Source organism: Entelurus aequoreus, linkage group LG02 (assembly GCF_033978785.1).
Source record: "Entelurus aequoreus isolate RoL-2023_Sb linkage group LG02, RoL_Eaeq_v1.1, whole genome shotgun sequence".
NCBI lineage: Eukaryota > Metazoa > Chordata > Actinopteri > Syngnathiformes > Syngnathidae > Entelurus > Entelurus aequoreus.
The window spans coordinates 63,866,434-63,894,239 of record NC_084732.1 but is presented as its reverse complement, the minus strand read 5'-3'; the positions used below and the strand labels follow the sequence as shown (position 1 = coordinate 63,894,239).

Genomic DNA, 27,806 nt, shown 5'->3' with positions numbered 1-27,806 from the left:
GACTAGCTAAAGGGCTAAATCTATTATGCGTCTCAACCGGTTCACCGTTGCTTATAGGCCGCTTAGGGCTGCTACAAGCTGGGCTAGTCAGCTCGCTACAGCTAACGCTAGCAGATGTGTTCGCAACGTCTAAAGTTACGAAATTACTCTGCCCTAACTGGCGGACACGGCCCTCTAGCAGAGCCATCCTATCCATGAGAACGGTGCACGAAGCGCAGGGAGCCATACTCACGGTATTTTCTTTCACAGAGTGAAGTTCTTGCTGTCTTCAGGGAAGTAGTCGCGACGTGCGGGGAGCAGATTCCTTCAGACCGACGCCGCCTTTCTCCGCGCTAGCTTCGTTAGCTTATCAGCTAGCTAGCTGAGGGAGGGGTGGTGAGACAGAGATTGGGTGATTTGCAAGTTAAAGGCCTACTGAAATGAATTTTTTTTATTTAAACGGGGATAGCAGATCTATTCTATGTGTCATACTTGATCATTTCGCGATATTGCCATATTTTTGCTGAAAGGATTTAGTATAGAACAACGACGATAAAGATTGCAACTTTTGGTATCTGATAAAAAAAAGGCTTGCCCCTACCGGAAGTAGCGTGACGTAGTCAGTTGAACATATACGCAAAGTTCCCTATTGTTTACAATGATGGCCGCATGAAGTGAGAGAGATTCGGACCGAGAAAGCGACAATTTCCCCATTAATTTGAGCGAGGATGAAAGATTTGTGGATGAGTAAAGTGCAAGTGAAGGACTAGTGGGGAGTTGAAGCTATTCAGATAGGGAAGATGCTGTAAGAGCCGGGGGTGACCTGATATTCAGCTGGGAATGACTACAACAGTAAATAAACACAAGACATATATATACTCTATTAGCCACAACACAACCAGGCTTATATTTAATATGCCACAAATTAATCCTGCATAAAAACACCTGCGTGTTTGTTATGCTAGCTCCTAGCTCCTCTGCTAGCTCCTAGCTCCATAGAACACGCCAATACAATTCAAACACCTGATCAACACACACCATCACTCAGCCCAAAAGACCGTTTCCTTAACCCAAGGTTCATAAAGCTTATATATTTTTAAAAAGTTACGTACGTGACGCGCACATACGGTCAAGTTATCGAATGTTTAGCAGCCAAGGCTGCATACTCACGGTACCTGATATTCAGCTGGGAATGACTACAACAGTAAATAAACACAAGACATATATATACTCTATTAGCCACAACACAACCAGGCTTATATTTAATATGCCACAAATTAATCCTGCATAATAACACCTGCGTGTTTGTTATGCTAGCTCCTAGCTCCTCTGCTAGCTCCTAGCTCCATAGAACACGCCAATACAATTCAAACACCTGATCAACACACACAATCACTCAGCCCAAAAGACCGTTCACCTAACCCAAGGTTCATAAAGCTTATATATTTTTAAAAAGTTACGTACGTGACGCGCACGTAGGTACGGTATGTGTTATGCTAGCTCCTCTGCTAGCTCCTAGCTCCATAGAACACGCCAATACAATTCAAACACCTGATCAACACACACAATCACTCAGCCCAAAAGACCGTTCACCTAACCCAAGGTTCATAAAGCTTATATATTTTAAAAAAGTTACGTACATACGCAAAAAAAAGCCAAAGCTGCATACTCACAGTAGCACGTCTGCGTCTTTGTCATCCAAATCAAAGTAATCCTGGTAAGAGTCTGTGTTGTCCCAGTTCTCTACAGGCGTCTGTGTATCCAAATCAAAAGTCCTCCTGGTTAGAGTCTCTGTTATCCGAGTTCTTCCATCTTGACTGCATCTTTCGGGAATGTAAACAAAGAAGCGCCGGCTGTGTACTGTTGTGGCTGACTACGTTCGAAAAATACGTCCATTTCGCACCGACAACTTTCTTCTTTGCTTGCTTGGCTTCCTTCTCCATAATGCAATGAACATGATTGAAACAGATTCACGAACACAGATGTCCAGAATACTGTGGAATTATGAAATGAAAACAGAGCTTTTTCGTATCGACTTCAATGTGGAAGGCATACCCGTGTTCGCCGGGCTACGTCACGCGCATACGTCATCCTCAGAGGCGTTTCGAACCGGAAGTTTAGCGGCAAATTTAAAATGTCACTTTATAAGTTAACCCGGCCGTATTGGCATGTGTTATAATGTTAAGATTTCATCATTGATATATAAACTATCAGACTGCGTGGTCGGTAGTAGTGGCTTTCAGTAGGCCTTTAAATAAGACTACTAAGTATCAGTGTTGTTTTTGACAACATTTAGTCTTAGTCTTAGTCTTTTGGACTAAAATGCTTATTAGTTTTAGTCACATTTTAGTCACTTTTATATGTGATAGTTTTAGTCCAGTTTTAGTTGACGAAAACTCAAAAGGGTTTTAGTCTAGTTTTAGTCGATGAAAAGTCAAAAAGGTTTTAGTCTAGTTTTAGTAAAAAAAAAAAGAATAAAAGTATAATATAAGTATATAAGTATAGTCTTTTAACAAATTAATTTAGGTCAATAAGTATTGGAGATTGCTGTTGGGCAGTGTCACACATAAGTTGTGAAAATAGCAGCAGATCTATAAGTTCAACCCATTGTAAGCTTGCAGATCTGCTATTTTCACAAATAATAACAATAAAGGAATGGTTTTAGACATATAAGGTTTCCACCCAACAGCAAATTTCTGATCCAAGGATTGTGTATTACACACAGATAAAGTGGTAACAGTGGAATCAAAGTTCATTACTCCAAAAAAGCCAAAAAACAAGAATATTCTACTTCAGCAATTGTGGCTTTATTTCTCAGAATTTCTTAAAGTACAATGAACATAAACATGCCCAAAATATGAGTGATGGATGAGGAACACATATGCTCAACTTGGCCCTGTCTGCCAGTGCAATTACAACAGATATCATACAACCCCACTCACTTTAATTTGTGCAAACCATGAAATAAAATAATCAATTAATTCCTGATTCCTTAATGGGGCTGCACAACGTCACTTGTGGCTTTTAGGCTAAAGCTAGCAGACTCTACGTATAACAGTAACTCGACCTGTTTAACATATCAAGTTACGTGCTGACAGAACGTACTCACAAAGAGATAACCACACCGTCACTGAATGTAAACATGGCTAAACATGCTGCTAAAGTAACACACACATAATGAATTGACGTTAGCGTAACAAAAGCTAACTTTAGCCTGAAGTTAGCAGCCCATTTGCGCCAGGAGTATGTGGAAAACGTACTAATGTATTAGCTTACTATGACATTTATCGATTATGTTAACAGCATTTGTAACTTACCTTCGAAAAAATATCCTTGTGGCGAGCCTTAAGGTTGGTCGTATTTTTTCCGCATATTTTGTGGCCACATTTGTCACCGTCTTCCTTCACAATACACTCTGTTTTATTATCTGCTGGGTTATATTTAAAATACACCCATATGTCGTCTCTACGTTTGCGACCACCGAGCCCCTGTGTTGAAACTGCCGCCGCCATCACGTACCATTGCCTGATGAGTAACAACAGTCTGACGTGTTGAGCAGGTTGTGCGCTGCACGCCAGTTGGTGGGCGTGGTTTTAATTGGCACACACAATAAACAGAAATGTCATGCATTTTAAACGTCTGACAGATTACCCACTAACATTTTCGTCCGTTCTCGTCTCGTCAACGAAAACTCACACACGTCTCGTCATGTTTTCGTCATCAGAGAGACATGTTTATCTCGTCACCGTCTCGTTATAGTCATGAAAAAAAGTGGCGTCAACGAAATGATTTCGTCATCGTCATCGTTGACGAAAACAACACTGCTAAGTATGCTTGGGAAGTAGTAAAGAAAGCTGTAAAACAATTAAAAGCACACAGATAGAACGATACTTAGCTTTTTCGCAACAGCAACAGCGAGCAGTCAGCGAGCAGTCACTCACTCACTATTTTAGCCTGGTCAGTGGAATAGGAACCAGGCTGCTGGTCAAAAACTAATTAACACTGATAAAGAAACTGTTCGCAGCAGCCAGACTCACCGGTGAAACGGAGGGTGGTGGGGCTATGGGCCCCCCTGAGGAGTGGGAGGAATAGCCGCTGATGAAGGTGAGAAGTCCCCATCCTGGCGCGACGTCCTTCTGGGTGAGTCACAGTGCTCGTCTGATTGACATGCTGCCGACTTTGGTCAACAGTGTCTGGAAGGCGGCCGTCAAATCTGTTCGTAAATATCGAGAGTCTGTCCAAAGCCAGTGAGCTCAAAGTAGAGGCCTTCTTTGTCTGCGGGGTTCATGTTGGCCAGTAAATTAGTCACGAACGGCTTAGCCGCAGTAGGACCCCAAAGCATAGCAAAAAGTACATAAGAATAATAACAAAAAGCGCACTCAAAAAGAAGTGTGGCAAAATAACTAAGGATGTACACATAAGGTCTGTAGAAACAGAAATCGCACACCAGAGATGTGGAGATCGAGGTAAAAGTTAACACTACACAGTAACGCCGGGACTGAGCCACAGGAAACAAGAAGTGTGAGTGGACCTCAAAAAGTTATGGGCAGCTTTTCATCTACCTTTCAGGAAATGTCATCAATGGAATAAGGAACAAGTGATTACATTTTGTAGTTGATTTGGATCACTGTCTGAATTCAAGATTGTTTACTATTGGGAGGTAGGACTTGGCTAAAGTATGCGTTATCTGAGTGATTTTCTAGTTCAGTAAGTCAATACATTATTTGTTTTCTTTCACTACAAATACAAAATAATGGGTATGAATATTTAAAAAAAATTTTTAAATGAGGAATATTCCGTCAAAGCAGTGCCATTTGTTTGTTGTAGGGCTCCAGCATCGATAATTGTAGTATTCTATCGATTAGTTTATTTGATTAATCGAGTAATTGGATAAAACACATGCGTATTTTAGGGGAAATAGTTGAAACAAACCAAAAAAATTCTGCTTTCCACAACCTTCATTCCTTTTTTTTTGGTAAATGCACATCATCAACATTAAAATTGCACTTTATTTTGTGCATTAATAAAAAACAAACCCAAAAAAAACAGAGATTACGGCACGCACACAGCACCGCTCTCATGTGTGCTGTATTGTAAGGATATTAATATTTTAAATTGTGATTATTAGATATGCAATCAGATAAATGTGGAAAACACTTGGCTTGATAAAGTATTTTACAGCTGATTTCAAACTGAATTTATACATTTTATTTCCTGGCGCCCTTATTAGAGTTCAGTTTTACTATAGTTTATTTTTTTTCCGTCCGAAAGGTACAGATATGGTCCCAAGATATAAAAGTCAAGGGTACAAAAACAGAACATTGCATATTGCTTTTAAGGGTTGGTGAATACTGCAGATTTTGATTGAATACCAAGTAAATACTGGACAGTATTGCTTTTTTACTTGAAATTTGTCAAGACCTGTGCATATTTTATCCTGTAATTATTTGATCATGATTATAATCAGAATAAAACACATACACAGATTTTTTTTTTTTTACAAACTTTTAGCAATATATAAATACCACAATACATTGGTTAAGTGTTCTTCTTCTTTTTTTTTTTTTATGTTCCAAAGAGTCAAAAGAAGACCAAAACCGAAGCAATTTTTCCCATATGAAGTAATTAATTCAATTCAATAGTGTTGCTTACCTTCTTTATGAAATTGTTGGCATTCACAACTTTCTTTGGCCCCATTGTGGCTTATTTTGCAGTTGTACTCAATAAAACAAACTCAGATTATGTCATCAATGTGTGGGATTACTTGTTTAAGCAATACATAGTTTGGGGAGACGGACAAATTTGTTATGCGTAATGAGATTATATACAACATTTTGGTGAAAATGTTCGTCATAAAACGGACTTGTGTATGAAAAGTGGGGTGTACCAACAGTGACATACCACTGTGTCCCATTAGGACAATACTGTACTTTGCACCCACCTTTTAGGAATATAATGACTTCATCATCTAAACAGGGAACACAAGTCTTGCGCTAAAATATATAAACATCCCATCAGTCAGCATCCTAGTGAGAGCAGACATTGTACAGTAAGTGATTGTTCTATTATGTTCTTAATTTATCTAGAGCTGGATCTGCTTCACACCCAGCTTCTAAAAGTTGTAGCTCATATTTATTATAGGCTTGTCAAATGATTAAAAAAAAAAAAAAATCAGATTATTCACATTTTGGAATTTGTATTATTCATAATTAATAACAGGTGATTACTTGCTTGCATAACATTTATACACAAATGCAATTTTATTGTCAGACTCTAATCCAGGAATGTTTTTAAACAGTTTACTTGAATGCATGTCATGTTTTAGCACACAGCTTGTTAACAGTTGTATTTAATGTTCTTTCAGGCTGTATTTTGTAGTGAAATTTGCCAGCGAGCACAGCAGTCGCGGTCTCCTCACTTTTTTTTTGTACTGACGCATGTATTGATCGAATCACTGTTCGTATAGCGGTTAAGGTCAAAGGGCTTGTCAAATTGAATTGTATGATTCATCTAAGTGTGTTCGTGATTAATGCAATAATATTTTGTGATTAAATACATGAGTTAACGTGTTAATTTTGACAGCTGTAGTTTATAGATGCATACTATATACTCAGACTAAAAATATAAGTTTTGTTAATATGCAGGTCACGGCATGTAAATGGAGCATTGTTGGTTTCTGGATGTTTTTGGCTTTATAGGCAAAATAGGTCGATTACCATTTTCTACCATTTGCCGGCTTTTGCTAGCATTTTTTTTCTTTTTAATGTTAGAATACACAAGAAAAGAAAGTCGTGTGTTTTTGTCTCACATAAGGATTGTGAATGACGGACAAAATAAAAAGGGAATTGCACTTTTTTGGGGAATTTTGCCAATATTATCTTAATCCTTATGAGAGACAAGAACACATATGCAATGCAACTAATAGGAGCAATCCATTCAGCCTCTAAATCACTCTAAAAATATATATCAAGAAACCGCCAACTTTACTTTATTTATGTTTCATAACCTGCACAATAACCAAGCTGTAACAACATTGTTATTGTAACAGCTGACACTGCGGTACTGTTTTTCTAGCGTAGTAACACTTTGCCTTGCGATAGCATGCTACAGCATTTACAAGAAAGAAAACATGTGAAGAAAATGATGTAAAAGATGTGATTCGTTATTACTTCCAACATTTATGCCAACTGAATCAAGTGATGTTTTCTATGATGACACATTTAAGTAATGACAACTGGTATTGTTGTTTCCTCCTAATAGAACCTCAGCACCAAAACTAGGTAGCTAAGATGAAATAAGATACAACATCCGGAAAGTATTCAGAGCGCTTCACTTTTTATACATTTTGTTATGTTACATCCTTATTCCAAAATGGAATAAATTAATTTTATCCTTAATATTCTATGTTCTTATTTGTACTGTAAAGTTCAAAATTTGAATGACAATGAAAGGAAGTGTCTAAGTGTACATACAATACCCCATAATGACAGTTTGAAAAGTTTTTTAATTTTTTTATTTGCAAATGTATTAGAAATACAAAAAATTCAAATTCACATGTGCATACATGTATGTATTCACAGCCTTTGCTCAATACTTTGCCCAAAGATAGGTGTGCCAAGCTTGTAGCATCGTATTCAAAAAGACTTGAGGCTATAAATGCTGCCAAAGGGGCATCAACAAAGTATTGAGCAAAGGCTGTGAATACTTATGTGAAGTGACGTGAATTATGTAGCGCTTTTTTTCTCTAGAGACTCAAAGCGCTTTACATAGTGAAACCCATTATATACTGTACATCTTTAAGCTACATTTAAACCAGTGTGAGTGGCACTGGGAGCAGGTGGGTAAAGTGTCTTGCCCAAGGACACAACTGCAGTGACTCGGATGGCTGAAGGGGGTATTGAACCTGGAACCCTCAAGTTGCTGACACGGCCACTCTACCAACCAAGCCATGCCACATTTTTATAAATTTGCAAAAATTAAAAAACATGTTTTTTCACATTGTCATTATGGGACAGTGTCTGTAAAATTTGAGAACAAAAATGCATGTAATACATTTTAGAATAAGGCTGTAACATAACAAAAGGTCAAAAAAGTAAAGCGCTGTGAATACTTTCCGGATGCACATCCGGATGTAATTAGAATTTTTTTTCCCCAGACGTGGCATGTATCAAACATATGAATAGATGATGAGTAAAACTGTCATTACCTGAGGCCAACCTGCAGGATCTAAGATGACATCCAGCTGCCTTTTATTTGGTTTGGCTTGACCTGACCACGTACACCAGTCGTCAGAGTGTGACTCTCTGTGTACGTGTCATGTATGTATGCACTGTAATTGTAAAGGTGCACACAGTTGCAATGATGTACCTCTGAAACATGTGCTTTATGTTTTCATAAGTCATTTGGAGTATTTTGACTCTGCAAACACACCTGGAATGCAGTTAGAAAACAAACACTAGCAGCCACCAGTCATGCTTTACTTTAGTAAAAAATACTTTGGTACTAGCGAGGTGTTATTAGCTGCCACACATTCTGATTGACAACAAGAGCACTCTCCAAACCCAATTACCACTTTATTACAGTGTCAACCCGGTAGTACACTTCCTCTGCTAGAGTAGCTGATTTTAAATTGGAAATCCTTTGACCACCTGTGGCACAAAAAGGGTTTAACTCAGTGCTACCTACCATGTCTGCATTTTTAGAATATGAATAGTAATTGTGGAAAATATAGAAACTTAAAAAATTATATATGTTTTGTTAAACCAGTAATGGAATCATAAGATAGCCAGTGGTGTTGTTAAAATTTTTGATTTAAAAAATGTTACTTTGAGCAAGTTGAAAACAGACCCTTTAACTGTAAATGTATTAATGGTGAGTGCAACATACAATTGTTTGATCAACGCAAAGTCAATAGTACACAATACCTTAACCAGGGGTGTCAAACTAATTTTAGCTCAGGAGCCGCATGGAGGAAAATCTATTCCCACGTGGGCCGGACGGGTAAAATCATGGCATAACAACTTAAAAATACAACTACGACAGCTTCAGATTGTTTTCTTTGTTGTACTTTGGCCCAAAATAGAACAAGCACATTCTGAAAATGTACATATCACAAATAATCCTCTTGGCAAAACACTTCAAGTTAGTTGAAAATTCTGAGGGGAAAAATGGTGCAGTTTCAAAATCACCATGAAGAACACAATGAATTTAGACTTAATCTCAGTGTATCTACAAAGCAAATCAACTTTAAGACTAAATGAAGCATAAATAAAAAGGCTTCTATGTATTAACAACCTCATTTGTCATTTCCACTGTTCACTTTCTTTAAATTTGCACAGAAGACAATAATTTTCACATAACTATATCAATGTGGAGTGTAGGGCTGCAACTAACGATTAATTTGATAATCGATTAATCTGTCGATTATTACTTTGATTAATCGATTAATAATCGGATTTTTAAAACAACTACATTTCTATCCTTTACAGTATTTTATTGAAAAATAACAGCATACTGGCACCATACTTATTTTGATTATTGTTTCTCAGCTGTTTGTACATGTTGCAGTTTATAAATAAAGGTTTATTAAAAAAAAAAAAAAAAAAATGCCTCTGCGCATGCAAAAGCATAGATCCAATGAATCGATGACTAAATTAATCGGCAACTATTTTTATAATCGATTTTAATCGATTAGTTGTTGCAGCCCTAGTGGAGTGTTTCATGCAGCATTTTAAGTGGGGTTACCAATTGTTTATTTTACGCCTGCTTGTTTTACGTTGGGTTGAGGGGGAGGAGTTGCAGCTCCGCTTTACCGTGTACCTCTTGCTTGGTATACTTGCTCGCCCCGGTATAAACTATTTGCTTGCCTAACAGAATTGCTTTTGCAACATTCAATGGACACATCCCGCCGCATGTTTGTCATCACTGACCTAAACAAAAGCAATAAATACTTTCTATTACTTATTTAAATCCTTTGGTTTTTGCCATCAGTCACCCTGTATCCAGGGACTTAAGCCCTGAGTTTGTAATCATTAACGAAAACACACAAATTATATTTTTTTTAAATAAAAATATCCTTCTTATCACTCTAGTATTGGTCATATACTGATACTATCCTTGGTGTCTACACCATAGATTTATAGATCAATCCTCCCTCCCATTACGTGTCATGTACTACACACTCCAACAGAGCACAACATCCATCCATCCATTTTCTACCGCTTATTCCCTTCGGGGTCGCGGGGGGCGCTGGAGCCTATCTCAGCTACAATCGGGCGGAAGGCGGGTTACACCCTGGACAAGTCGCCACCTCATCACAGGGCACACCAGTTGTTGTTATATTATCCTCTCTCTAGACCAGGGGTCTCAAACTCAATTTACCTGGGGGCCACTGGATGCAGAAACTGGGTGAGGCTGGGCCGCAAGAAAATATTTCTTAAAAAAATCTAACATGCACTTTTTAATGAATTCACCTTCTTTGAATGGCTATCCCGCCCTAGCAACATACTTGCCAATCCTCCCGATTTTACCGGGAGACTCCCGAATTTCAGTGCCCCTCCCGACAATCTCCCGGGGCAGCCATTCTCCCGAATTTGTCCCGATTTTCACTCGGACAACAATATTAAGGGCGTGCTGTGATAGCACTGCCTTTAACGTCCTCTACAACCCTGTCGTCGCGTCCGCTTTTTCACCATACAAACAGCGTGCCGGCCCAGTCACATGTTGTATGAGGCTTCTGCAGACACACGTAAGTGACTGCAAGACATACTTGATCAACACCCATACAGGTCACACTGAGGGTGGCCGTATTAACAACTTTATCACTGTTACAAATATGCGCCACACTGTGAAACCACACCAAACAAGAATGACAAACACATTTCGGGAGAACATCCACACCGTAAGACAACATAAACACAACAGAACAAATACCCAGAACACCTTGCAGCCCTAACTCTTCCGGGCTACAATATACACCCCCGCTACCACCAAACCCCGCCCCCCTCAACACCGCCCACCTCAACCGACGCACGGAGGGGGGTGTAGCCCGAAAGAGTTAGGGCTGCATGGGATTCTGGGTATTTGTTCTGTTGTGTTTATGTTGTGTTACGGTGCGGATATTCTCCCGAAATGTGTTTGTCATTCTTGTTTTGGTGTGGGTTCACAGTGTGGAACATATTTGTAACAGTGTTAAACTTGTTTATTCGGTCACCCTCAGTGTGACCTGTGTGGCTGTTGATCAAGTATGTCTTGCAGTCACTTACGTGTGTGTACAGAAGCCAAATACAACATATGACTGGCCTGGCATGCTGTTTGTACAGGTTGTAGAGGGCGCTAAAGGCAGTGCCATCACGGCACGCCCTTAATATTGTTGTTTGGGTGAAAATCGGCAGACATTCAAGAGAATGGTTGCCCTGAAATTCGGGAGTCTCCTGGAAAAATCGAGAGGGTTGGCAAGTATGACGCTGTCAAGCGCCATTCATATAAAACTCGCGGGCCGCACTAACATTAAATTTTCATATTAAGGTGCGGGCCGCAAAATAACGTCTCGCGGGCCACAATTGGCCCGCGGGCCGCGTGTCTGAGACCCCTGCTCTAGACCATACCTGGGCAATTATTTTGAGGGGGGGCCTGATAGTCAAAAGACTCATAGGGCCTGATTTACTAAAGGTTTCCGTGTACTAAATAATACTAATAATAATACCTGGGATTTATATAGCGCTTTTCTAAATACCCAAAGTCGCTTTACACGTGTGTGTGTGGGGGGGATTAAAACAACTTTATTAGGAAAAGAAACTAAGAAAAGAAAAAAGAAAAATAATAAAGAAACACCAAGGGCAGGGTCAGTTTGGAAAGGCTAATGTGAAGAGGTGAGTAAAAGTAAAACATGTGCACACACAAAACTGATCTACTAAATGTGTGCAAAGTGGATAGTGTTTCTTAAGTCACTATAATAAGGCGTGCAATCCATTTTGCGTCACTGTTTTCATTAATATGCAGAATATATACTCATCATCAAAATGCCCACAATACTGGAAGGAGAAGATGCAAATATATTAAACAGCAGGTTCAATGTGATTTATCAACACTCATCACCATTTTGGTAGCAATATTTTGCGTTTTATTTTGCACCTTTCAAAAGAATGTGCTATCTGACACAGATGCATACATCTGTGAGTAAATATGTGCTCGCGTTGCAAACACACACGATGGACAGAGAATCCTCCGTCCTACATGAGTTTCAACATATTTGGACTGACAGATATAAAATATATTCGACATATTGTCTATTCAGCAATTTCCTTTTATCATTTTATCGCTGCTGGATGACTGAAGGGATTGATTAAAACAACTTCAATTGAGGTGTTTTGGTCTCTGCTAGTGTTTTTTTAAAATGTTTTATTTTTTAATTATATTTAGGGAATATATTACTGTAATATACTCTATCTCCTACATGAAAAAGATGTCTTTCATTATGCATTTTCTTGCGTTTGAATCATTCCAGACGCACAAATGCATCGTTGACGCGACCTACAGCCTCACACACAGAATTAAGTGTCAATGTGCATATATTTCTGTTGTCTATATTGCGATTCAGAAAAGGTGTTACAGATTATAGATCTGTGATGCTGGTTCAACACATCGTAGGAGCATGATTTATTTAATGGCTTTCTCTTCGGTGTTTGCTTTGTTTGTGTGTGTGTGTGTTAGACCGTGAAAACAAACACATTTGTTCAAAAACAATTTAATGTGCCACCATGCTTGTATTATTTTCCTAACTGACTTTGTGTTTACTCACAGTCCTGTAATACGCAGCAGCAACAGGTCCTGTCTCCTGGTGGTTTTTTTCCGCCTTTAACTGATTGTCAGTCAGGAAATTAAAAACTGCCAAGGTATGGCTGCGAGGAGTCTGCGTCGTCACAAACCCATAAAGCACTTTATTGAATGAAACCCCGGTGACCAAAAAGAAAAAAAGAAAAAAAAAAAGCAATAAAGCAGCAGCAGTGTATGGAAGCAACACTATTATTAGTAGCTGATGTCTGTGCAGACAAATACACACTTTCAAGATAACCACAGGGACAGAGGTGAGGTCCAAGAAAAACCTGACAAATGGTTGAATGTTTGAACACTGCCTAAAATGTATTTAAATTGCCAACTGAGAGTTTGGTTGATACTCCTATTGTTTTTCCGTGCAGATGTGCTCAACGATGCCATCTTTGATGAGGACCACGACGAGATGGTCATCGTCAAAGACATAGACGTGTTCTCGATGTGCGAACATCACCTGGTGCCCATCATTGGCAGGGTAAGAAATGCAATCACACGCACACACACATGCTTACACAGTGATTGGTATTCGGGGAAAAACAGAAACATGATTATTGCTCTCTGTTAGGATCGAAGGAAATTGTAAAAAACAACAAAAAAAAGAAAGCAATGACAACAAAACCTATAGGTAAAGGAGTACAGTGGGACCAAATTACTGGTAAGTCTTATACGACAACCCATGTACTGTATGTCAACCAACTCATCCAGTATATCTGAAAATGAGCTCATAAATGTGTCTGGTACAGTTCTCCAATATTGTAGTCTAGGGATAGGAATTTATAAGATTTTTACAACTCTGATTCCACTTTCGATTCTGCTTAATGGTTCGGTTCTTCATTGATTCTCTCATTAATTATCATTTGGATGAAATTATAGCAAACAAGTCGATTAGCATCAACTTTTTTTTGTTCATAAAAAACACAAGTATACACACACAACAGTGAGGTCTAAAAAGACCTACAACTGTGGAGGAATGACAGAAAAAATATTTTGATAATAATAAAATAAATATTCTACTGTAGTAATAAACAAAACACAACATAAATTATTCTATGACAGCTACACAAAAATGTTAAGAAACATGATTAACATTTTTAGAAATAAAAATAATTATTTTTAAAATGTATGTACAGTATATGCTGAGCGCTCAAAAGTAAGTACAACTTTTTCAAACATCAACTATGTAAAATTTGCAGACAATTAAGCATATCTGCTTTTTTAGGAAGCATATGTGATACATGTATTTCTGACTAATCATGGTTTCTCCAGTTGTGGAGAACACCTCTTAAAAAGGTGGTGTGCAAACTGCTGTCTCATCTTGTGATGCTTGAGAAACATACATTTCACCTTGACAGTTAATAATAACATATAGGCAGTCTTAGGTTGTTAGTCACCTGCAGTAATAACAGCAGATGACTTGCTGATTTTGCTGCTCCTGCTGCTGCTGTTGGTAATTTACTCCTTTCTCTGACGGGATCAAAAACCCGTCATTCATTCAACATCATCACATGCTGTGTCTGCTAATGTTTCTGGTAGTATTTTCTCTAATGCAAGTATTGCAAGTTGCCCTGCTGTTTTCTAGAGGTGTAACAATTTGTTTCAACGTTTTGATTCGAGTCGATATTTGGGGTTGTCGATACAATTCAGGGACGATCTCATGTTTTTAGAACGATACGATCTGAAACGATTCGGTGAGATAAAATTGATTCAGTAACTTTTTAGCAAAAAAAATCAAGCATTGTGACTGTGAAATAAATACTTGATACTGGACACTGTCAATCAAACATCATTTTTTATAAATCCCTTTTCATACATGAAAGGAAAGCAACACAAAGTGCTTTACAGACTTAAAAACAATACCCTGATGACCCACATCACTCATCGTCACACACACATTCATACACACACACACACACACACACGCACACAAACTTTCACACACACAAATGAATGCATGGCTGAATACAGAGGAGCCAGGTGAAGAAACACTATTACAAGAGCCATCTGCACAAGGAGATCACCAGAACATGGCCACCAAGACGCTGACACAAAGCGCCCCCACAGCCATGGCCGATAACCCCTGATACAGATGGCTCCCTCTGAGGAACGCTGAAAAGTAAAAATGATAAAACTTGTAAAATTAGTAAGAGCCATGAGTTGGAATAAAGGACAAAATACAAGTAAGAAGAGAAAAATGTATATACAGTAAATATAAATAAATAAAACTAAATAAAGTCTAGCATAACTAATAAGATAAAAAGTTAAGTAAGAATGACTTCAATAAAATTAATGAATGTTGCGTAAAAGCCACACCAAAAAGGTTGGGTTTTAAGCTTACTCTTTAAAACATGAATATTCTCTGCAGCCCTTAGGGGTCCTCCGGCAAGCTGTTCTTTTGACAGGGGCCATAATGGAAAGTTGCCATCCTGTGACTTTGTGTCCCGATTCTTCGAATGATTAAGAGACAAGAGCCAGAGGATCTCAGGGTCCGTGAAGATTTGTAGGGTAAATGCAAATCTGAAAAATAAGAATGCCCAATATCATAAAAACTTTTATAAACCATAAGAAGAATCTTAAACTCGACCCTGAAACGCACGGGGAGCCAATGCAGAGATTTTAAAACTGGTGTAATGTGTAATGTAATTCTGGTCTTCGTCAGGACGCATCTGAATTTTGGAGTAATTGTAAAGGGGCAATAACCTTTTTAGGAATACCATGAAGCAGGGCATTACAGTAGTCTATACCACTTGTAATAAAAGCATTAATTAGCGTCTCCGTGTTGCCCTGAGAGAGAGTTGGGCAAACTCAGGCTATATTCTTAAAATGATAAAAACCCTATTTTTGTAATATTTTTAATATGTGGTATAAAACTCATCTCAGTGTCGAAAACGACATTCATATTTTTACTTGGAGTGGTGGAATTAAAGACAATGCTTGTAGTTTCGATATGTGTTTCTCTCTCAGGACCTCAGGGCCAATGACTAAATCTTCAGTCTTGTCCTGGTTAAGCTGTAAAAAGTTATCAGCCATCCAGGATTGAATATCTATAATGCAATTTAAAGACTATCAATTGGCAGAGGTGGGTAGAGTACCCAAAAATTGTACTCAAGTCAGAGTACGGTTACTTTAGAATAATATGACTCAAGTAAAAAGTCGTCATCAAAATAATTACTTGAGTAAGAGTAAGCAAGTATTACATGAATAAACTACTGAAGTATTTAGTAACTTGTGAGTAACTTCTGATTCATTTACCGTATTTTTCGGACTATAAGTCGCAGTTTTTTTCATAGTTTGGCATAGTTTGGGTGCGACTTATACTCAGGAGCGACTTATGTGTGAAATTATTAACACATTACCGTAAAATATCAAATAATATTATTTAGCTCATTCACGTAAGAGACTAGACGTATAAGATTTCATCGGATTTAGCGATCAGGAGTGACAGATTGTTTGGTAAACGTATAGCATGTTCTATATGTTATAGTTATTTGAATGACTCTTACCATAATATGTTACGTTAACAAACCAGGCACGTTCTCAGTTGGTTATTTATGCGTCATATAACGTACACTTATTCAGCCTGTTGTTCACTATTCTTTATTTATTTTAAATTGCCTTTCAAATGTCTATTCTTGGTGTTGGGTTTTATAAAATAAATTTCCCCAAAAAATGCGACTTATACTCCAGTGCGACTTACATATGTTTTTTTCCTTCTTTATCATGCATTTTCAGCCGGTGCGACTTATACTCCGGAGCGACTTATACTCCGAAAAATACGGTAGTAGCTATTTTTATGGTTCTTGGACTACAGCCATAGTTGGTGTGTGTGCATCCATCCATCCATCCATTTTCTACCGCTTATCCCTTTTGGGGTCGCGGGGGCCGCTGGAGCCTATCTCAGCTACAATCGGGCGGAAGGCGGGGTACACCCTGGACAATTCCCCTGATATGATAAAAATGTGCTTTTTACTAGTTTGAAAGTAATCACTGAAGATTTGTGCTGCCTTATCTGACGTCATGTCACTTTTTACTGTCGGTACGTTTCTATGCACTGAATTAGTCTCATTTGTCAATTCGATTTCTTCTATTTTCACACCTACATGTGAATTTGAAATTTCCATGCTCTTATCTCTATTGTGACTGTTGGCCATATGCAGTGTGCCTCTTGTACACTAGGGGGTGATTATGGTCATTTCTGCTTGTTTAGCTACAGTATGTGGTAATGTTAATACAGTGGAAAAAGAAAATGCTACATGCCATTATGCTACTGATAGTAACTTTCAAGCTCCGAATCTACTTTCTAGTATTTTCCGCTGCTATATGGGTTGGTTAGTAATGTTTTAATGTGTTTAAATGACACTTGTGGTTATTATGAACAACAAAACATACAAAATGATTGCTATATTAGTCAACTGTTTTAGGAGCTTTCGGTTCACCAGTTTTCTCAAACAGCTGTAATGTGCTGGCATCATGTCACATAAAGTGTAATCTTTGGGAACAATCTGACACTTACTGAATCTCAATTTTATCATATACTTTAAAATACCAACCTATTTCAGGTTCTCTATCTGTACTGTGTGCTTGTTTGGCATCAACAGTCTCTCACCACTGGCTTGTTGTTCGGCACGTCGAATGCCAGGCTCCGTTTGATTGGTTAAATGGAGTCAAGTGTCATTCGTGCTTATGTTGGATTGGTGAAACAGAGTCATGTGACAGTGCCTGCCGGAAGAAGGCTCGCTGATAAATGAATACATCTTTGCGAGCCTTAATAGATAATAAATAAATGTGATATGAAATGTGGGTGAAATGTAACGATCGGAATTAAATTAAATGTAACGGTGTAAAAGTAGCGTTTCTCCTTAACAACAATACTCAAGAAAAAGTTAGAATTATGTTCCATTAAAACTACTCTGACAAGTACAATTTATTACAAAAGTTACTTATGTAAATATAACTGAGTAATTGTTGCACGTAGGGATGATGTTTGAAACCGGTTCTCCCGGTTGTTCGATTAAAAAAGAACCGATTCCATGGACTCAAATCCCTTTTTAAGAACCGGTTCCCGTTATCGAGGCCACTATAGTAAATAAAAAGAGTTGGTTCTTTATTTGAATCCCTGGGAACGAATCCCGTCCCACAGGAAATGCCCTGTGGCACGTCCCAGGAAATGACGTAGCTCAGTCATTAGGCGGCAGATACAGAAAGCAGCAACAACAATGGACCGAAAAAAACGCCTCAAGACATGTCTTCATTTTACAAAAAAATACGACGAGGAAACGGCTATCTGCAATTATTGCCAGGCTTTGCTCTCATGTAAGGGGGGAAGTACAACAAGCATGTTGAAACATGTTTAGGCTGCACATAACCTGAAGGTTAGAGAAAGGTGTCGTGGAGAAGCAGCGACGAAGCACGCCCATCTTCAACGTGCAGCGCCAATTCCAGTGATAGTGCTGGTGAGTAACTAACGTTAACTGTTGCCAGTTAATTTCCATATTTGCTCACTTGTAGCCTTCAGGCTAAAATAACATTATCTCGTATGTCAATCCAGGATTGCAGTAATGTTAGCTAGACTAATTGATATTGATATATTGATTGATTTATATATTTTTATTTCAAATATGCATAAAAACAAGAGCAAGCCTGATCCAATACAGTGCTATAGCCTTAACAGCCATTATAACAAAATGAAAACAATGGAGAATAAAAAACGAAAACAAATGAGCATTGGACTTTCTTTTTCTTTTTTCCTTTTCTTTTTTTTTTTTTACATATTTGAAAAGGAGTGAGAAGAAGTTTACACTTATTTAATCCCACCCCTTTTATTTCAATCATAAATTACTCTGAGCTAGAACTACCTTTTCACTCTATGTACAAACTTAATGAACTTGTATATACATAAATTATAGATATAAACATACATATGCACACTACACACATACATAGCCACACCATTACCACTAGTGATCATGGAAATGGAATCATGCCACCACGGCAGCACCACTGCCTCAATGGGCAGCCCCACATTCTTCTGTAACATAAACAACCCAATATCAAAGCCCTTCTTCATCTCTGTACATCTGGAATACCATGTACCTATACTTCTTTTTAAACTGGTTTATGTTTGGACATTGCTTTAACTCCACATTCAAACCATTCCATAATTTCACTCCACAAATTGAAATACAAAAACTTTTAATGGTCGTTCTATAACTAAGCATTTTGAAATTTAAATTCCCCCTTAAATTATAACCCCCCTCTCGTGTGCTGAACAATTTTTGAATGCTTCCTGGGAGTTTATTTATTTTGGCTTTATACATTATTTGTGCAGTTTGATACAAAATAATATCATTACATTTCAATATTTTTGACTGTAAGAATAGTGAGTGAGTATGGTCCAGATATCCAACCTTGTTGATGATGCGTACAGCTCTTTTCTGAAGTATAGTTATTGAGTTTAATGAGCTTTTATAATTATTCCCCCAGACTTCCACACAGTAAGTTAAGTATCATAAGACTAATGAACAGTAAAGAATGTGGAGTGATTTGTGTTCCATAAACCTGCTTTGCTTTATTTATTACTTAGATGCTTCTTGACAGCTTAGATTGTACATGTTTTATATGCAATTTCCAGTTAATTTGATAGTCAATTGTAACTCCAAAAACCCTTTCAATATCCACCCAATCTATTTGTATCTGCACCCTTGTTTCACATGTCCTCTTTCCAAACAGCATTAACTTAGTCTTAGTCAGGTTTAATGACAATTTATTATAGTCAAACCAAGTTTTTAGTTTACTCATTTCTTCCATAATGACTTCCTGCAATTGATTTAAGTCATCCCCTGAACAAAAAATATCAGTTTCATCAGCAAATATATCATTGATATACAGGATGAACAGTTTTGGCCCCAACACTGACCCCTTGGGGACACCACAAGCAATGTCCAAACACGATGAACAGCAATCCCCCAACTTCACAAACTGTTGTCTCTTATTTAAGTACCTTTTAAGCCAGTCTAGTACAACTCCTCTGATTCCATACTTTTCCATTTTATTGATTAATATATCATGGTTAATTGTATCAAATGCTTTTTTTAGATCAATAAATATTCCCATTGCATATTGTTTCTTTTCTATGGCATTTGTGATTTCCTCTATTGTTTCAACTATTGCCATTGATGTAGATCTGTTTGATCTAAACCCATATTGACAGTCAGAGAGTAATTTATGCTTTTCTATAAATGCATCTAACCTGTTATTGAATAGTTTTTCTAATATTCTAGAGAATTGTGGAAGTAAAGAGACGGGTCTATAGTTTGTGAAGTGGTGTTTGCTCCCAGTTTTAAACAGAGGTATAACTTTAGCTATTTTCATTTCATTTGGAAATGCGCCGGTTTGAAATGACAAATTACAGATATATGTTAATGGTTTTGATATCCCTGTAATTACCTTTTTCACCAATGCCATACTAATGTCATTGGAGTCAGTGGACATTTTGTTCTTACTTTTGTTTACAATATCCAACACTTATTCTTCACCCACTGCATTTAAAAACATAGAATTGGGATTTCTCTCCAACAATCCCTCCATATTTTTACCAGTTGTCCGTGGATCTGGGATTTTTTCTGCAAGTTCGGGTCCAATACTTACAAATAATTTATTAAAAGCATTAGCCACATCTCGGCGTGGCGAAGTTGGTAGAGTGGCTGTGCCAGCAATCGGAGTGTTGCTGGTTACTGGGGTTCAATTCCCACCTTCTATCTTCCTAGTCACGTCCGTTGTGTCCTTGGGCAAGACACTTCACCCTTTGCCTCTGATGGCTGCTGGTTAGCGCCTTGCATGGCAGCTCCCGCCATCAGTGTGTGAATGTGTGTGTGAATGGGTAAATGTGGAAATACTGTCAAAGCGCTTTGAGTACCTTGAAGGTAGAAAAGCGCTATACAAGTATAACCCATTTATTTATCTTCAATATTATCATTTTCTTTACCATCATTCGTGAAATACGTTGGATATTTAATTGAAGAGGTACTGTTTCTTATAATACTGTTTAATAAATTCCATATTCCTTTGATATTGTTTTTATTATCATCTACTAATTTCTTATAATAATCTCTCTTATTTGATCTTATAATATGAGTTAATTTGTTTTTATATTTTTTATATTTATTTTCTGCTTATTTTGTTTTTAATCTTATAAATTCCCTGTAAAGAGTGTTTTTCTTTTTGCAAGCATTTTGCAATCCCTTTGTGATCCAAGGACAATTAGTATATTTTCTTTTACTGGTGCATTCTTTTATTGGACAATTTTTATCATATAATGACCTAAATATTCTCAAGAATATATTGTAAGCACTATTAACATCACCATTTTCATAAATTACATCCCAATTCTGCTCCAGTAAATCATGTTTAAAGGCCTACTGAAATGAATTTTTTTTATTTAAACGGGAATAGCAGATCCATTCTGTGTCATACTTTATCATTTTGCGATATTGCCATATTTTTGCTGAAAGGATTTAGTAGAGAAAATCGACGATAAAGTTCGCAACTTTTGCTCGCTGATAAAAAAAGCCTTGCCTGTACCGGAAGTAGCGTGACGTCAGAGGAGGTAATATTCCTCACAATTTTCCATTGTTTACAATGGAGCGAGAGAGATTCGGAGCGACAAAGCGACGATTACCCCGTTAATTTGAGCGAGGATGAAAGATTCGTAGATGAGGAACATTACAGTGAAGGGCTAGAGAGGCAGTGATGGACGTGTCTTTTTTCGCTCTGACCGTAACTTAGGTACAAGCTGGCTCATTGGATTCCACACTCTCTCCTTTTTCTATTGTGGATCACGGATTTGTATTTTAAACCACCTCGGATACTATATCCTCTTGAAAATGAGAGTCGAGCACGCGAAATGGACATTTAAAGTGACTTTTATCTCCACGACAATACATCGGTGACACACTTAGCTACTGAGCTAACGTGATAGCATCGTTCTCAAATGAAGATAGAAACAAAAGAAATAAATCCCTGACTGGAAGGATAGACAGAAGATCAACAATACTATTAAACCATGTACATGTAACTACACGGTTAAAAATTCTCAGCCTGGTAAGGCTTAACAATGCTGTTGCTAACGACGCTAAGGCTAATTTAGCAACTTAGCAACCGGACTTCACAGAACTATGATAAAAACATTAGCACTCCACCTACGCCAGCCAGCCCTCATCTTCCCATCAACAGCCGTGCTCACCTGCGTTCCAGCGATCGACGGCGCGACGAAGGACTTCATCCGTGGGTTTGGCGGCAAGCATCGGCTAGGCGTCTGCTAAGTACCGTAAGTAGTCCTTGTTGTGTTGCTGTAAGTATTGTACTTAGCCGCTATTACACCGATCCCACCTACAACGTTCTTCTTTGCAGCCTCCATTGTTCATTAAACAAATTGCAAAAGATTCACCAACACAGATGTCCAGAATACTGTGGAATTTTGTCGAAGAAAACAAGAGGTTTTTGTATCGGGTCCGATGGGGTCCAACCACTTCCGTGGATTTTGTGACGTCGTGCGCATAAATCATATCCAAAGGAGTTTTTCAACCGGAAGTGTGGCGGGAATTTTAAAATTGCACTTTATAAGTTAACCCGGCCGTATTGGCATGTGTTGCAATGTTAAGATTTCATCATTGATATATAAACTATCAGACTGCGTGGTCGGTAGTAGTGGGTTTCAGTAGGCCTTTAAATGAACTAATGGATTTCTCTGATCTCGTTCTTCTGTATTGGGTTGGCTTTTTCTAATTTTTTTGTCCTGTAGTTTACATTAAATATCAGAAAAACTGGGAGGTGGTCAGTGATATCTTTGATCAATAGCCCACTTACGGTCTTATTCTCAATATCATTAGTGAATATGTTGTCGATTAGAGTGGCAGAGTGGGATGTAATTCGACTGGGTCTGGTGATTTTGGGATATAGACTCATACTGTATATTGTGTCAATGAAATTATCTATATCTATATTTTTAATGGGATTTAACAGATCAATATTAAAGTCTCCACAAATGAAGACAGCTTTATTAACGTTACTCTTCTTTGAAAACAGGCATTCCATCCTATCTGTAAAACGTTCAATGCTTGTACCTGGCGATCTGTATATACAACTAATAATGACATTTCTACTTTTTTCCACACAAATTTCAACTGTTAGACATTCAAGTAGATTATCAACCACAGTTGTCATATCATCCAGACGTTTGAATCTCAAGGTGTTATCCACATAGATTGCTAACGTTACCTAAGCATAGTCAGTGGCTAACGGTAACGTTAACGTTAGCCTTTTTGTATGTGTCTGATAATGTTAACGTTATCTTGTAGCCTACACCAGTGGTCCCCAATGGATCATGGATCGATTGGTACCAGGCCGCACAAGAAATAAAAAATAAAAAAATTAATTAATTATTTTATTTTTTTATTAAATCAACATAAAAAACAAAAGATACACTTACAATTAGTGCACCAACCCAAAAAAACTCCCTCCCCCATTTACACTCATTCACACTCATTCGCACAAAAGGGTTGTTTCTTTCTGTTATTAATATTTTTGGTTCCTACATTATATATCAATATAGATCAATACAGTCTGCAGGGATACACATGATTGTATTTTTTTATGACAAAAAAAAATAAAAATACCATACCATGGGTAACAACAGTCAATATTTATTTATTTTATTGTATTTTTTTAGGGGGGTAACAACAGTAAATAAACAACAGTTTATTTATTATTTTATTTTTTTCTTATAAAATAAAAGTGAGCTTTTGTTAAACCAAATATTGTGTTTTTTACCATATACAACAACCTATCTGGATTCGATAAGAGAATTGATAAGGAATTGGTTCGATAAGAGGATTCGATAATGGGCTCAAACGATAATTTCTTATCAAACATCATCCCTAGTTGCGCGTTACTACCCACCTCTGACAATTGGTCTTGTGTCATCAGGAGACATGCACAACTGTGGAAATTAATTCCTTGTCTCTTGATGACAGAGCCAAGTAGAATCTGTCACGTGGGGGGGTCGCAGCTGGCTGCGGGGTTGTTCTTCCCATGCAAAGACGGCTCCGGACGACAGCGTGAAGGTGAGCTTGGATTTATTAAACATAAATCACTCAAACTTTCACAAATGCAAACAATAAACAAAAAAAGGCAAGCGTACCTAAAACACAAAAGAAGCTGCTATTAGCAGAAGCAATGACATGAACTATGACTTACTTAGTCAGCAAGAGCCATGAACAGGTGTGACATGAAGACAATGAACGCAGAACGAGTGAACAGAAAGAAAGACTTAAATAACAGACATGATTAACAACAGGTGCGTGACTCAAAACGTGAAACAGGTGCGTGACATGACAGGTGAAAACTAATGGGTGACCATGGAAACCAAACCAAACAAGGAAGTGCAACCAGGAACTAAAAAGAGTCCAAAAAACAAACACATGGCCAAAACAAAAACATGAACAGACATGACAGAACCCCCCCCTTACGCAGATCCCAGATGTCCAAAAAACAAAACACAAAACAGGATCAAGAGTCATGGGAGGGCGGGAGGGGGACATGGCGGTGGGTCGCCAGGCCAAGTGGCTCCGAATCCACCGAGGCATAGTCATGTGGCGGCGGCGAGTGGAACGCCGCCGCCGCAGGCGAGGTGGACAACCCGGGAAGGGCCACACCCGTGGCCGACGAGAAGGTGGGCGCACCCGGTGTGGCGGACGACCGGGCAGTGGCCACATCCGTGGCAGACGAGAAGGCAGACGAGAAGGTAGGCGCTTCGTCGTCGTGGCAGGCGTGGAAGTAGCAGATGACGAAGCTTGGCGTGGTGCGTCGGGCGGCAAAGCTTGGCGTGGCGTGTCCTGGCAGCGTGGGTCCTGGTCCTGGCAGCGTGGGTCCTGGTCTTGGTCCTGGCAGCGTGGGTCCTGGTCTTGGTCCTGGCAGCGTGGGTCCTGGTCTTGGCGGCGTGGGTCTTGGTCTTGGCGGCGTGGGTCTTGGTCTTGGCGGCGTGGGTCTTGGTCTTGGCGGCGTGGGTCTTGGTCTTGGCGGCGTGGGTCTTGGTCTTGGCGTGGGTCTTGGTCTTGGTAGCGTGGGTCTTGGTCTTGGTAGCGTGGAGCTTGGCAGCGTGGAGCTGGAACCGGAGCTTGGCAGCGTGGAGCTGGAACCGGAGCTTGGCAGCGTGGAGCTGGAACCGGAGCTTGGCCGCGTGGAGCTGGAACCGGAGCTTGGCCGCGTGGAGCTGGTACCGGAGCTGGTACGGAGCTTGGCCGCGTGGAGCTGGTACCGGAGCTTGGCGTGGTGCTTGGCAGCGTGGTGCAGGAATTGGAGCTTGGCAGCGTGGTGCAGCAACTGGAGCTTGGCAGCGTGGTGCAGCAACTGGAGCTTGGCAGCGTGGAAAGACCGGTGGTGGTGGCCGAACCGGAGGTTGCGGCTTAGCAGGCCGAAAGACTGATGGTGGCGGCCGTGCTGGAGGCTGTGGCTTGGCAGACTGAAGAACTGCCCCACCTGAACAGTTCCCAGCCCTAGCCCCCCCCTCAAGGAGCGGATCCCAGACGCGCTCCGGAACCGTCTTTTGGGGTGGGTGGAGGTGGGTCAGGAGGGGGGCAGAATCCTCCCCATTAAATTGTCCAGAAATTCTATTCACTACCCCCACTTTAGACTGGGTCTGAAAAAATCTAAATTTAGAAAAAATTTTCTCAAAAGGATTATTTTTAGAAACAAAGTCTTTAGTGGGCGGCTGACAGAGGGCGTAAATAGAATCTAAAAAAAAGTCTTGGTGTCTGACGTCATCACCAGGTGTGCGGGATGACGTCATCAGCACGGGTCTCCTGCGGCGGCGAGGAAGACTGGGCTGGTTGGGGAATTTTGTTGTCCGGCGGAGGATCCTGGGGGAACGACGCGCCATGCTGGCGAAAAGAAGCCTTTCTGGCTGGCCTCCATCTTCGCCAGCGCGTCTCCATCACCTCTTCGTGGCTCGTCTGCGGAAGAACGTATGCTGCGTTCATACTGTCACGTGGGGGGGTCACAGCTGGCTGCGGGGTTGTTCTTCCCATGCAAAGACGGCTTATCAGCCGCTTGCGTCGCTCCTCTGGGGTCAGTCGGGCTCTTCCCAGCTGCATGGGCTCCTCCTCCCGATCAGTGCGGAGGTGAGGATGTAGCTCCCGGTATGAACGCTGAACGAGTGAACAGAAAGAAAGACTAAAATAACAGACATGATTAACAACAGGTGCGTGACTCAAAACGTGAAACAGGTGTGTGACATGACAGGTGAAAACTAATGGGTGACCATGGAAACCAAACCAAACAAGGAAGTGCAACCAGGAACTAAAAAGAGTCCAAAAAACAAACACATGGCCAAAACAAAAACATGAACAGACATGACAGAATCATTCAAATATTAAAAAGAATAAGACCTAAAATAGATCCTTGAGGGACACCACAAGTGATTTTATGGGTCTTTGAGGAGCATGTATCCATATTTACCCCACATTTTTTGTCTGAAAGATAGGAAGTAAACCACTTGTGAACTGTACCAGAGAGGCCCACCAAGTGTTTTAGTATATTTAAAAGAATGAGTTGATGTATTCAAACTGCACTAACATCCAGTAGAATCAAGACTGACAGTTTTTGAGAGTCAGCACACAACCTGAGATCGTTGACGATCTTTAAAAAGACAGACTGTACTGTGGTTCGCCCTAAATACAGATTGAAACTTATATAAAATATTACATTTATTTAAAAAATCATGTAATTGTTCAAAAACAAGTTTTTCTAAAATTGTATTTAAAAATGGTAAGTTTGATACAGGTCTATAATTATTAAAATGGTCAGCATCTAAATTGCTCTTCTTTGGCAGAGGCTTCAGCACTGCCGTTTTAAAGGCAGTAGGATAGACCCCCAATTGAAGCAAGCAATTTAAAATGTTTAATGTGAAATTTCCTATATTTATTTCTTGTAAGGGAATTAGACATAAATGAATTATTGACATAAACAAGCAAGTAAACAATAACTAATGGTCAAAACATTCACATCTTAATTGAATAAAGTGCAACCAACCCTTTATGCTTAATTAACAAAAGGAAATATTTTCTGCCCTCATTTTCATTACTCAAGCAATTTTCAATAAAACTACAGTAACCAACATTTTAACAGTAGATTACCTGCTAAATGAAGCTCCCTCTGTTCTCCACCCTTGTGTAGCCGATGAAGGACAGGGTCCCAGGCGTGTGGAAGCATGTATGGCCCTGTTGATGGTGTTGGCCCCTCGCTTCCTAATTTCCATAGTTTACTTGATCCATCTCTTGTATTTCTATCTTTCTGACAGTTGTTGTGTTCCGGAAGACAATGCGATGGCGTAACTTGCTCCACTGTTACTTATGTTGTGACGGCTGCGTCTTTTGTGAGCTTCAAGTTTTGTTTAGTTAATATTTTTAATGTTGTGTCGTTTGTCTTTGTTGCGGCTTTTGCCATCGTGCTGTAGATGAAAGTTTCTGTGTTGTAATTTGTGATATTGATTTGTGGCGTTTTTATTTGTTATGACCTTTCTCGACCACCATAGCTATCCGCCATTTTTGTTTTGATGACGCCACTGATGGTAAAATAGACTTAACGTTTAACGTTTTTATCATCAAAAGTGCTCAAGTTCATATAAAGTCTGCCCTTCTTAAATCCAACGTTTTCCTTTTTCTAGTATCGACAATCTTCATCGATTTCTTTTTAAAAAGATCTTGGATCGATACCTATCTTCCGAAGGGCAAACTTGCCGAGCACAGATCGATATACTTAAAATTTGTGAATATAAATAAATATAATGATATATCTATCAATGGTTACACCCGTCTTGTCTTCTTTCTTGTGAATATTTCTAACGTCTGTGCTGTTGATCGGCGCCGTGCGTGGTGACATAATGCGTGCCCACAGGTATCGATAAGGGAATCGTTAACAAAACTGTCTTATTATTCCCAGGAATC

General features: G+C 39.1%; 1 protein-coding gene across 1 annotated transcript in view; it reads left to right on the top strand.

Annotated features, from left to right (window-relative positions):
* gch1 (GTP cyclohydrolase 1) overlaps positions 1 to 27,806 on the top strand; it is a 66,980-nt gene that overhangs the window by 14,429 nt on the left and 24,745 nt on the right. Inside the window, exon 2 of the mRNA XM_062068682.1 lies at positions 13,176 to 13,285. Coding sequence (XP_061924666.1) covers positions 13,176 to 13,285 — 110 coding nt within the window. The remainder of the gene's footprint in view (positions 1 to 13,175; positions 13,286 to 27,806) is intronic.